Source organism: Quercus suber, unplaced genomic scaffold, assembly GCF_002906115.3.
Source record: "Quercus suber isolate HL8 unplaced genomic scaffold, Cork oak 2.0 scaffold_526, whole genome shotgun sequence".
Classification (NCBI taxonomy): domain Eukaryota; kingdom Viridiplantae; phylum Streptophyta; class Magnoliopsida; order Fagales; family Fagaceae; genus Quercus; species Quercus suber.
Window position 1 is genome coordinate 247,325 of NW_027069975.1, and position 13,333 is coordinate 260,657.

Below are 13,333 nucleotides of genomic sequence, written 5' to 3' on the forward strand. Positions count from 1 at the left end.
GGGGAAGGTGTTAGACACCCCACAACGCCTATCCAAAGGATAGTACCTCATTTTTATTTAATTCAAACATTATCTTTTGGAGAAGAAATAAGACACTTGAGATTTTGATTTTTTGAAAAAAAAGTTTTGCAAACAATACAAATATATACATGTGAGTATTTATTTACTTATAACATATCATGTGAATATTTAAGTCAAAGAATATTTTCAATCAAAGCATGATAAATATATATACATAGCATGTGAAGGCTAAATTTACCTATGCTTAATTAGCATGTGAGTAAGATATTTACTGCATAACTAGCATGTGAATATATTTACAACGTAAAAAAAACGAGTAGACAAATGGTACCTTGTTGTTATCCTCCATTTTTCTCATTTCTCATGCACAAACATAAAAAGCCAGAATATTAGTGCTAAATGGGGAGGGGGGAGCATGTTAGCTTGATTGGGCCATGGATAAACTTGTGAATCTCAAAGAGAATATCATTCAATTTTGACCTATCAACATGTGAATTTATTAACCAACAAAACACTTCATTCATTCAAAGAACTTAGAAAGGGGAATTTGGTGACCCTAGGGGCCAAAATGCAATTTATAAAAGTTTGAGGGCCAAAATGCAATTTTGAAAAAAATTCAAGGTCAAAACACAATTTTGGAAAAGTTTTGGGGTCAAAATACAAATTTGGAAAAGGTTGTGGTTGAAATGCAAATTTGAAAAAGATTTGGGATTGAAATGCAATTTTTTGAGACATTTTAGGATTAAAACATGATTTTGGAAAAATGAGTATTAAAATGTAAATATGCAAAACATGGATTAAGATGGATTACATCTTCTTCGTATATCCTCCATACTTGCAAAATTTATAGAAAATTAAAGATCAATAGCTATGTCATCAATAAATTATTTTAATTGTAAGTTTTTGTAGTTTAAAATTATGCATAAAATATAATCTTATAGATCATACATTAAATAATATCCGATTGACACAAAACTTGACATGTGTATTAAAAATGTAAAAAACATGCAATTCAACAGTCAAATTTTTAAAATAATAGTAATATTTATTTTATTAAGTAAGTTCATAGCTTTAAGTTACAACTAATTTTATAGCTAAACTTTGTCCAAAGATTTTAGTTTCAGGTTTTGGGCATTCAAAAGGTTGGATTTGTGTAAGCTGTGTTCATGTATGAATGTGAATTTGAGCATGTGTAAGCAAAATGTGTTCAAGCATGAGCATGTATGAGCAAAACTAACATAAAGCTATGAGCTTTTATGTTCAAATATGCATGCTTGTGTGAATCAAATGGTCTGAACAAGTGCAAATGCATGCTTGTGTGAATCAAATGATCTGAACAAGTGCACAAAAATTGGTTTCCAGTAGACGCAGGGAAAAAGGGAGGTGATATTACCCATATTACCCATCTTGTTCCCTTTTTAGTTAATAACTGAAAAAGAAACAAGCTTTAAGTTAGATTTCAAACAAAAATCAGAAAATAGACAAGAGAGTGAGGAAACATATTGGGTCATCTCTGCTTCTTCTTCTCTTATCTTTACCCTTCTACAAAACAACACCCCCCCCCCCCCAAAAAAAAAAATCCCAAAAAAACTGCTCTTAACCTCTACTTCTGAACAGGTGCTCCCCGATTTATCTAGGGTGCATTCCTTCAAACTATAATTAGATATAACGAAAAAATACAACAACAGATTATCCAAAGAACCAAAACAAAGAAAGAAAGCAGAGAATGAAATGATTCTAACGGTTTAAAGATCAAGTGACCATTCCCAAGTCCTCATAAAAATATAAACATACTGGTGAACACTTCAGTCCTGCTACCAAAACTAAGTTCAGCAATAGATAATTGATTTGTCAGTATTTACTTTGCTCATTGTGTCGATGTACACTGCATGGACCTCAATATATACCTCATTGCCAAGTTCTTTGAGGAAGGAAATAACATACCTACATGTTCATGTTATCATATACTAAGGGTCCGTTTGGATAGCACTTATTGTTGCTGAAAGTTGATAAAAACTGATTGTTGCTGAAAACACTATAGCAAAATAATTTTTAAATATGTGAATAGTGTTGTGGGACCCACTTTTAATATTAAATATTGCATGAACAGTGCATGAACAGTGCGTGAACAGTGCACGCACAGTAACTTTTGTCTCCCAAAGTCAACAACTGCACAGGAAAAAAAAAAAAAAAAAAGGAGAAAACGTGAACAACAAAACGCGCCGCAGCTTTAAGCTGTATCCAAACCCAGGCTAAATTATAACGAGCCCACACTTGAACAGGGAAACAAGAACCAGAACTATGATATGATATATTGCTACTTCTCATTTTTTATGAATTAAAAAAATTCTTATGGACAAAGAATTAAGGAATGAGTTTACACATGATGGCAACATAAAAATATCTAAAACAAGTCATGTAAAACCAAAAACACAGCCCTACTTGTATCAGTTGCTCACTTTACAAATATAGATGACACCTGAATAGATGCTAGGGATTCACAAAAGATTGTGTAACGATCAAAAACTTTTTCAGAACAGTTTGACAACAATGACTCAATAATAATGGCATTTGATCAGCCCTCCGACTCATGATCAAGGGAAAATGATATACACATAAAATCGGGTCACATACAAGTGAAGTTTTCCTATCTCGTAAAAAACAATCAGGCTACTGTGCAATTTCCCCCAAAGATAAACAAGGTTCAAAAGGGAAAACTATAAAGATGTGTGTGAGAGAAGAATTCATACTCCCTCCATCCCATATTGTTGGTCCTTTATTCTATTTTGTGATGTCCCAAAATATAATCATCTTTGAAAAATCTATGGACACTATTGATAACTTTCCTCACTTGACCTTATTTTATTTAAAAAGTCACTATCCCTCTTTCCCTAGAGTTTAAATTATGGGGGTAGTTGGAAACGTGCACTTTTTATTTATAAAACAATGCATTAAATGACATTCCTTTAAAAAGTTGGAGTTTCTAGACAAGACCAATAATATGGGATGGAGAGAGTATTGTTTTGAATTGACAACAATCAATGGAAAAGGATGTATCACAAGATGCACCTTCGTATAATATTAAACAAAATAAGAAACTGAGTAATAAAAAGATGTTCCAGTCATAAGTCAAACAAAAGAAAAAATATAACCATTTGATTATGACGAATTCACAAGTTAGATACTAATCAGACAATGGAAAGATCAAACCAACCCATCACCATCTCCTTCAGAAAGAAAGGAAAAATCAAGCAGCACACACATCAATTAACAAATCATCCATGTCAATAGAAACACAGGGAGGAAGAACAAAAACCAAAAAAAAAAAAAAAGATGAAAGTAAATATGATAAAATTATATAAAATTCTAATGCCCCATAAGACCTATTAAGCACTGTATTTAGATTCTACTCAAATGTACTTTAAAATAACACTTTGTTGAAGGATCTGGATATTTGTTTTGGGTTTTCTTAATGCATAAAGCTTCTGAACAATGAAGTCAAACATCTGCAAAAAGATAATATGGTTGGAAAGAGCCTATTTGTACTCATAAATCGACAGGTAGAGCAGTAGAAAAACAATTAGAAAGAGCTTATATGTACTAATTAATTTACAGGTATTGCAGTAGAAAAACAATTAGAAAGAGCTTATATGTATTAATGAATCAACATGTAAAGAAGTAGAAAAACTCTTAGAGAGGGCTTACATGTACTCATTAATCAACAGGTAAAGCAGTAAAACAGTTTAGAAGTGTGATATCATTACATGAGCAATAGATAATATTCAATATCCAATTATCCATATCAAAACATTTTTTGAAGTTTATATTCACCATATTTTCTGTCCAAACTATGAGACAAAACATAGAATATTACTATTGTCCTCAAGAGATTCTGACTCAATTTAATCCACAGAGGTTGGGGAGAAGGCCTAGGTAATATTAAGTTGAAATGTATTGACTTGCACTGTAATTCCAAAAAGTTATCAGTACAAAATGGTCACTGTTCAAATTTTGAATAATAAGACATTCTGGCCTCAATACTATACGATGTACATGTTGAATTCTTATCAAATGAATGAAATTTGGATTGGCTACCTTCTGTTGAGGCTAATTAAGAAAAGAATTGTTGAAAAAAATCTTTTATCCCTACCCTTGGCCTTGAGGAAATCTTTGGCCTTAGCAATTACCTCAAAACTCTAACTTCAGTTGTAAAAGCAAACTAAAAATATCTGATTATCAGTAAGTATAGATGAAAATGTTGACCAAAACTAATATTCAGTCAACAGAATTATGTTCAAGTATCAAACATAAGTACTAATAACCAACTCTATTCAAGTTACAAATGTCAAATTGTAGTCCTTTCTAACATACATCATTGAAACGGTCCCAAGAGTGTTAACTCATCAAGTTGAACTATTTTAAATTGTAGTCCTTTCTAACAATAACAAATTGAACTATTTTAAATTGGCCAAAACCTAAGTAGAACAAATTAAAATGTCCAACACAATTATAACAACCATCTTAAAGAATTAAAAATATCTAATTAATAATAATGACCAAAAACCAGAGCTCATCACAAAGTGTATGTCACTAAAGCTGTCCTCCTTCATGGCCCATTAGCTCCAAGTGCTACACCTAATTATTATAACCTTAGATGCAGGCTACCTAGACAAGCAAGCCTAACTAGATGAGGTAGGGCTTACTTTGCCAACTCTAAGGGAATGAGAATGTGTCCAGAGTACAAGTATAAAAATGATAACAGAGCCATGCAGTTAACTGACAAAGGATGGGACAGAAAAAGATAATATTTGGTTCAAAATCTAACCAGTCAAAGAAAGTTGGCACAAGGAAACAATGACAGTGGCATGAAACTTGGGTAATATGAAACTACTAGAATAAGGGGCAGATACGGCAATATATACTTCCAGATCCGATATCCAAGCTTCTCAAAACTTCACACACATAAATCATACTCCAATAACTGCATGGTCTATTTGTTACCAATCGCTAGTTTTAACTTGGATAACTATACTAACAAACCATTCAGCAAAAAGCATCTCATGAGACACTAAAACCAACTTTCCATAATTCACTATGAAAAAACAGTGATGGTGAGTCAACACCAAAATCACCAGCTAAATGATCTTATGACAATAAGCTTTCCAAAAGGAAGCAATGCTCCACAAAGTTTTTGCACAATATGACCAATGAGCTCTAGCTAACACAGCACCTCCTCCTCAATAAGAAAGGGTGGAGGGTAAGGTTTTGGGTTCCAAAACTCACTAAGTGCATATAAACTAACGAATTAAAGAAAGGAAAAAAAAAATTTGCACAAAATAATATGATGCAGAAGTGGAGAACCAAGCTATTACGAAGAAGACTTCCTGACATAGAAGAAAGCCTCTTTACACTATTTTTTTTTTTTTTTCAAATGGATAATTATAGGATTTCTGGCAACAAAGCATCTACCACTTTTATGTTGTAAACTTCATAGAACTATGAGCTACATAAGACAATTTTCTGGTTAACATAAAGCTAAGCCTAGTAAGAAAGTTTACAAAAATAAATCATGTCTCTATGAATTATAAAACTATTGATTGGCAAAAAAGGATTTTCAAAAGAAATGATATGGAATTACTTACATCTTCATTTTTTGGATTCTTGCAGTTCTTGTTCTACTCCATCCAATGATACATTATCACTGTCAAACATGAAAACCAAATGTATTTTCAAGATGCCATATTCAAAATGAATCAAGACGCAGACACATGAAGATGAATCAAACCTGCTGGCATCCTCATCCACAGTAAAGTCCCCAACAAACGCTCCAAAAATCAAATACTACATTATTCTGTGCACCATTTATCTCAACATAAATAAAGGTTATCAAAAGAAAGGAAAGCGCAAAGAGCAACGCTACGGAACACAATTTAACAAGATATCCCCCTCTCCCAATTACAGTACAAAAAATGCAAGAAAGTAGAGTCGATCCCTTCAACAATAACAACAGATCTCTCTCGATTTTCGACATAATAAGACTATACGCAGGGACAGAGCTATGTTTGGACCCCTGATCCAACAAGAAAAAAGAGCACTTGTATTATACATAAATTTGAATCTGGTCCATGAAAAATTAAATTTGGTCCCCAAAATGCCCTTTAAAACTATGAAAGAGCCCAAAGAACTACACAAGTAAGCCTAAACAACATAAAATCAGCCCAAAGCCTTGATTTTTAAAATAAAAACTACAGATTTGTATGTCAGTCAACAAAATTTCAAGGAAAAAAAAAACTCAAATACCTGTGAGAGGCGGGTGTAATCGGTTCGGTTCGGCCGGTTTTCTTAGTTTACGCGGCAGCAGAGGCGGATTCGTGGGGAGTGGAGGCGGTAAGAGGGACTGTGGAGTGGAGTGGAGGCTGTGAGAGTGAGAGTGTGGGCTGCGGGGTATGTTGTAGGGTAGGGTTTTTAACTTTTGTTTTTATAGTTTAATTAGATTAGGTTTAATTAGATATCTAATTAGTAATTAGTTTAACTATAGTTACTTAATCTAATGATAAAATGAAAACATTGAAAGGCCGGATCATCCTATCAAAAAAAGAAAAGGCCGGATCGTATAATAAAAAGAAAGGCCCAAATGTTTAAAAAAAAAAAAAAAAAAAAAAAGAGGGCCGAATATGTATAGGAGGCCTAAATAATAAAAAGAAAGGCCCAAATGTTTAAAAAAAAAAAAAAAAAAAAAAAGAGGGCCGAATATGTATAGGAGGCCTAAATATTTATGAAATTTAAATTATATATTTAAGAACAAAACTTATGTATTGTTTTTTAGGTTTTTCTCTTAAAATTCTGTCATGTGACTTTTTTTTTTACACATAAACTAGTTTTGCAAGAAATATTGAATCTTGGTGTTTCACATCATTTTTCAATGGAGTGGCCTTTAGTAAAGTCTTTGCTTTGGGCTCTAGCACTTTTTGTTCAAATTTATGAGCACAAAGGTTGTATTGAGGAATAGAGGATAGGTCTGTTAGAATTGAAGGCATTTATGAAATCCAATGGTAATTACACGAATCACCTTTTTCTGTCATAGGTTAATGGGACAAAGAGTGAATGTTGTGATTGGGAGGGGGTCAGGTGTAGCAACAACACAAATCATGTGATTGAGCTCTCCCTCTATAGCAATTTAAATGAAGATAATTATTGCCAAAGATATAACGAGACTTGGTTCCTAAATGTGTCCTTGTTGCACCCTTTCAAGGAACTAAGAAGTCTTGAGTTTTCTTTCAATACAATCAATGGCTGGCTAGGAAATGAAGGTATGTGAAAAGGTGAACCCTCATTTATATCTATATAATATTTAAAAGCTTAAACTTAGCATTTTTTGTTGTTATGCTCATGTTCATCAGCATAGCATTTCTATCCATTATGGTCCATTTGGTCCACTTCATTCCAGTTTAATCCATTTCGATGCACTTAGGTCAACTTTGGTCCATTCGTTCCATTTTGATTCATTCGGTTCGTTTGAGCAATTATGTTGTTTCCTTGAAAGAAAAAAATAGTTGCAAAATTTAAAGCACTTTCAAATAGCAAATATAGATATCTTAACTTAGAAAATATAATATTATATCAACTATTTTTTTAGAAAGTAATCATATTATTTTAAGAAGGGTTTGTGACTAAAACTTATAAATCTTATCTATTATATATTTTCATTTTTCTCTTAACAAAAACACGTCGCATGACTAGTACTATTAATTTATAAATTTGCCGGCAAATTAGTTATTGTTAGGGATAGTAAGGAAGGGAAGAGCATATTGAAGGCTTTGAACCATATAAAATGTTTTCTGAAAGGGGAAAAGTATCTCTCAAAGCCCGAATAAACGGATCCATCATTTGCACGGGCCCTCTGTCGACGGACCTGATGTGAACGGGCCGAATATGGGCGGGGTGAAGAATGGTGGGCTAGTTATCCATGGGCCTGCTGAGCCCCTAATGAGGGATATGTTGACCCATTCTCATAAGAGCCCAAATAGAGTCCTTGCGCTAGTAGGGCTCTGGAAATCTTGTATACTTGGTAAAAATCTTCCGCATAAGGAGGAGACTTATTCATCACGTTTAGGATTCTACAAGAAGAGTCCTATAAGGAAAAGACTTCCGCGCCAATTTTTTTTTTTTTTTTTTTTTTTTTCTCAAGACCTCTTCTAATATTTCCACAGCATTTTCAATTCCAAGAACTCAAAGCTTTGCTACACTTTTCCATTTTGTGAACTATCCGAATAGCTAGACCATCGTAGTCAACACTAGACCACACGGCTTCCACTGTTTCAGTACATCTTCTGTCAAAGATCCACATTTCTTCAAAGTCGAATGGATTATTGAAACAAATAGGTTCCAATTCCTTGGCACCATCCACAGAGGAGAATGATCAGAGGTATTGCAGCTTAAATGGTGAACCTTAGACTCGACAAACTGGAGAAGCCAATCATTCGTAACAAAGCCAGGGTCTAGCATTTCCCATACTGACTGTCCTGCCACAAAATGCTTCTGCCATGTAAATTGAGAACCTGTAAAACCAAGATCCAAAAATCCACATTTATCAATTGCTTCTCTATAAATTTGCATTTGTGCTTGACTCCAAGAACTACCACATTCCTTCTCTGAACTTCTCAAAATTTCATTGAAGTCACTAGCACATAACCATGGTAAATTCATACGGGTATTGAGTAGCCATAGCAAATTCCATGACTCATGCCTCTTATGTATGTCAGGTTCCCCATAAAACCCTGAAAATCTCCAAGCTTCCTCTATGTCCTTTCCAATGATGGAGTCAATGTGATTTTTTGGAACATGTTTCAATTGATAAATCAATCGAATTCTTCCAATACATCACTTAGAACGTATATATTTCTCTTGATTTCCTTTAGCCCTGCTTCATTCTCCTATGTTTTGACTAAAAACATAATGGAGGGATCTTTAGCCCATACCAAAATTACACAACTTATTGTTCTTGGAGGGGTTGCACAGCAGCCTCCACCATTGTATTAATTAGATAGAACTTCGTCATCCTTTGAAACCTGCAACCTCTTGCTAGGTAACTCAGATTAACCCTCATTAATTTCATTCCCCAATCTCTTACCCAAAGTCCAACCCTGCATAGATGAGTCTTCACTGATCAACTGACAAGCAGGTCTTTTCCAATTTCATCAGCCCGTGGTGTAGTGTCTACTGTCTAAATTATCCACTAAAATAACATTATTTGAATTAAGATGGGAAGGAGTAGAAGAGTCCAAATATTCCAACCCTTTTCTGGATATGTCTTCCCTGTCAAATTTTGTCAAACCCTCCTCAATCTGTTGGATACTTGTATCAAAAGGGACAGAGGGAATATGAGAGTTATCCAAAAATCTGAAATAACACCAAATGCTTATCAAAGCTCCATGTCTCATTCAATACCCGTTCTGGATCATTTTCCGTTTCAAAAACAAAAAAGAATCACTTGATTTCCTACATCATGGATCATGAAATCCCTACGAGTATTCCATAAAGGTTCGAAAGTTCTACCAATAGCTTTGACATTCAAGACACGCTTGGTTAAGAACTTTGCTGCTAAAACAAACTCATCAGTACTACTGCTATATATTCCTATCAAGGTTGACATGCATTATCTGTAAGAGAGAGTTTGTTCGAATCATTTAGAAAGGACTCCATACGAAAGATGTTAAACTCAAAGAATAAGAGAAACAAAAGAAAAACAGTATCCTCACCCTCGAAAGAAAGCCCGACAAACCCTACCAATAACAGCTTTAAAGTAGGGAGGGAATTATCATTCCTGAGGAAAGATCAGAATTGCTACTGTGAAGGTTCCATGACTGAGAGCCACAGAAACCCTAGTAGAGAAAAAGTAGCCCATGCTCAACCTGACTGAAGATCATGTTCATAATATCAAATGAAGGCCAAAACTATAATCCTAGAATGCCTGTGGAATAGGTTCAAATGATGCAGTTCAGGCTCACATGATAACAAGTCAAGAATTTTTCATTTATCAGTTTAGATCTCACTTCAAGTAACAGAACATAACAAAATGACACGTTGAGTCAAGTCGATACGACGATAGATGGACTTGACTTCATTTGGTTATAACTAATTTTATGCTCAATTCCAAGCTTTCATGCAATGCATTTGCGAGGTTAGAGCAACATTTAATCAAGTTTTTTTTTTTTTTTAATATATATTTTTTATTATTATTATTTTTTATTTTTATTATCACTCCCTTACATAAATAACAATTAATAAATCACCTAGAAAAAAAGAGTATTTCAATCATCATTATCTACATATAATGCCCTAGTCATAATTTGAATTAATTCTAATATTTTGATGACGACTCTTTTTATTATTATTATTTATTTTGTAGATATGATAGTTTTTAATTTTTTTTTGTAAATATGATAGTGTTTAATCTATGATGTTTACTCTTGATAATTGCTTTTTATCATCATATATTATGAAAGGGACAAAATATCTTGGGATGTCTTATGTGACTGAACGGATCAAGTATGGTCCGCTTATGCCCGAATGATCAGATCCATCATTTGCACGGGCCTCCATTGGACGGACCTGATGTGAACGGGCCGGATATGGACGGAGTGAAGGATGTTGGGCTTGTTGTCCATGGGCCTGTTGAGCCCCCAATGGGGGATATTTTGACCCACTCTCATAAGGGCTCAAATAGAGTCCTTGCGCCTGTAGGACTCCGGAAATCTTATATATTTGGTAAAGATCTTCCGCATAAGGAGGAGACTTATTCATCACGTTTAGGGTTCTACAAGGAGAGTCCTATAAGGAAAAGACTTTCGCGCCAAGAAAGGGATGTCAACCTCAAGCCACTATAAAAACCCCAATACCCTCACAAGCCAAGGTACGCATAATAAACCCCTCTCTAGCACTCTAGAATTGCGAGAATACTTTCTGACTTAACCTTCGGAGGGTGTTTGGCCGGCACCACACCGGTGTCCTTCGATAGGTTTACTCTTTTGTTTCGTGCAGGTTAGCATACGAAGCGAAAGGAGTATCGTGCGACCCATTGGTGAATACAAAAACGACCCCAAAACCATGTCAGAGGTACTCTACAGGGCCACCAAGTACATGAACGCGGAAGACGCGCTGCTTGCACGGGAAGAAAGGCCCAAGAAGAGGGAACGCCAGGTTGACATGCGCCAGGACCAGGGGCAGAAAAGACCAAGGACAGGAGACAGAAGGGACGAAAGACGCCCTAAGCCCCCGAACAGGAGGTTCACAAGTTTCACCCCCCTGAACGCCCCGATTGACCAAGTCTTGATGCAAATCAAAGACGAGGAGACACTGACATTCCCGGGAAAACTAAAGAGCGACCCAAGCAAACGGTCGCGAGACAAATATTGTCGTTTCCACCGAGACAATGGCCACGACACGGCCGAATGCTATGACCTAAAACAGCAGATTGAAGCCCTCATTAGACAAGGGAAGTTGCAGAAGTTTGTCAACAAAGAGAAAACGGACCATAATCGCCAAGAGCCGGCCCCCCGACGGGATAACGAGCATCCGAGACCCCCCATCGGAGACATAAGGATGATAGTGGGGGGAACCGCATCTACCGGATCTTCCAAAAAGGCTCGAAAGACTTACCTCAGATCGGTCCTGAATGTCCACATGACGGGCTCGAGGCCCAATACTACACGAATGGAGAGCCCTATTATAGGATTCACCGAAGAAGACGCAAGGAGACTTCATCATCCGCATGACGATGCGCTGGTCGTCAGTATACGTGTGGGGGACTAAAACGTCCACCGAGTGCTAATCGACAACGGCAGCTCAGCAGACATTCTATACTATCCAGCAGTCCAGCAAATGGGGATAGACAGAGCACGATTGATGCCGGCGAGCGCTCCCCTTGTCGGCTTCGGAGGGACCAAGGTATTCCCAATAGGTTCCATCACACTCCCGGTAAAGGTCGGTGATTACCCGCAAGAACTCACTAGGAATGTAATGTTCCTTGTAGTAGACTGCTCCTCCGCTTACAACGGTATTCTTGGACGACCCACACTTAACTCATGGAAAGCAGCAACATCCACGTACCACCTAATGATCAAATTCCCAACGGATTATGGGATTGGGGAATTGCAGGGAAATCAGGTGACCGCCCGAGAGTGCTACATTGCCATGCTAGAAATGGAAGATCACCATCAGGCAATGTGCATAGAAGAACAGCGGACGGTCACAGAACCAGCTGAAGAGATGGAGGAAGTAATACTCAACGAGTCCAAATCGGAGCGTACAACCAGAATTGGAACATTGGCCTGCCAAACTGTGCGCCAGGCCCTCATAACATTCCTCAGGAGAAACCAGGACATCTTTGCATGGAACCATGAAGACATGCCCGGGATCGACCCCTCTGTCATAGTCCACAAGCTGAAGGTGAACCCTTCAACCCCCCCGGTCCGGCAGAAAAAGTGAGTTTTCGCTTCCGAACGGGACAGAGCAATAGCGCAAGAGGTCGGAAAGCTACTGGAGGCGGGTTTTATAAGGGAAGTATATTACCCAGAGTGGTTGCCGAACGTGGTCATGGTCAAGAAAGCTAGTGGAAAGTGGCGGATGTGCGTCGACTTCACGGACCTTAACAAAGCATGCCCAAAGGATAGTTACCCCCTTCTGCGGATAGATGCACTGGTCGACTCCACGGCCAGACACCAGCTTTTAAGTTTTATGGATGCCTTCTCGGGCTATAACCAGATCAAGATGGAGGAACACGATCAGGAGAAAACGTCCTTCGTCACCAGCCAAGGCCTCTTTTGCTATAAAGTGATGCCGTTCGGACTCAAGAACGCCGGGGCAACATACCAAAGATTAATGGACAAGATGTTTGCACACCAGATTGGGAGAAACGTACAGGTCTACGTTGACGACATGCTGGTCAAGAGCCGTTTCGAAAAAGATCATCTGAGCGACCTCCAGGAGACATTCGATACCCTACAGTCATACAACATGAAGCTGAATCCGGACAAGTGTGCATTCGGGGTGACGGCAGGAAAATTCTTGGGTTTTATGGTGTCCCAAAGAGGAATAGAGATCAATCCAGAGAAAATACGGGCCATCATGGAGCTTGAACCGCCAAGGACAACAAAGGAGGTACAGAGCTTGAACGGCAGAGTTGCCGCCTTGAACAGGTTCGTCTCAAAAGCAACAGACAGGTGCTTACCGTTCTTCCGCGTCCTGAAGAAATCATTCGAGTGGACGGAGGAGTGCCAGAAGGCATTTGAGGATCTAAAGAAATACCTTTCCT

At 37.0% G+C, this 13,333-nt stretch overlaps 1 protein-coding gene and 1 long non-coding RNA gene across 3 annotated transcripts in view; one reads left to right on the forward strand and one right to left on the reverse strand.

The window, feature by feature from the left end:
- Positions 1–5,453: 5,453 nt before the first annotated feature.
- LOC112034626 (uncharacterized) lies at positions 5,454–6,510 on the reverse strand. Of its 2 annotated transcripts, XR_002885390.2 has the most exons (3): positions 6,322–6,510; positions 5,807–5,872; positions 5,454–5,722 (listed from the first exon to the last, which is right to left on the reverse strand). It is a non-coding gene; the product is annotated as an uncharacterized LOC112034626 (long non-coding RNA). The 2 variants fall into 2 exon arrangements; XR_010625088.1 differs by lacking the exon at positions 6,322–6,510 and having other exon boundaries at positions 5,807–6,315.
- Positions 6,511–6,943: 433 nt separating this feature from the next.
- Positions 6,944–13,333, forward strand: part of LOC112034590 (receptor-like protein 15) — a 69,721-nt gene continuing 63,331 nt past the window's right edge. The window contains 1 exon segment of the mRNA XM_065763810.1: positions 6,944–7,331. Within this exon segment, the coding sequence (XP_065619882.1) occupies positions 6,944–7,331 (388 nt within the window).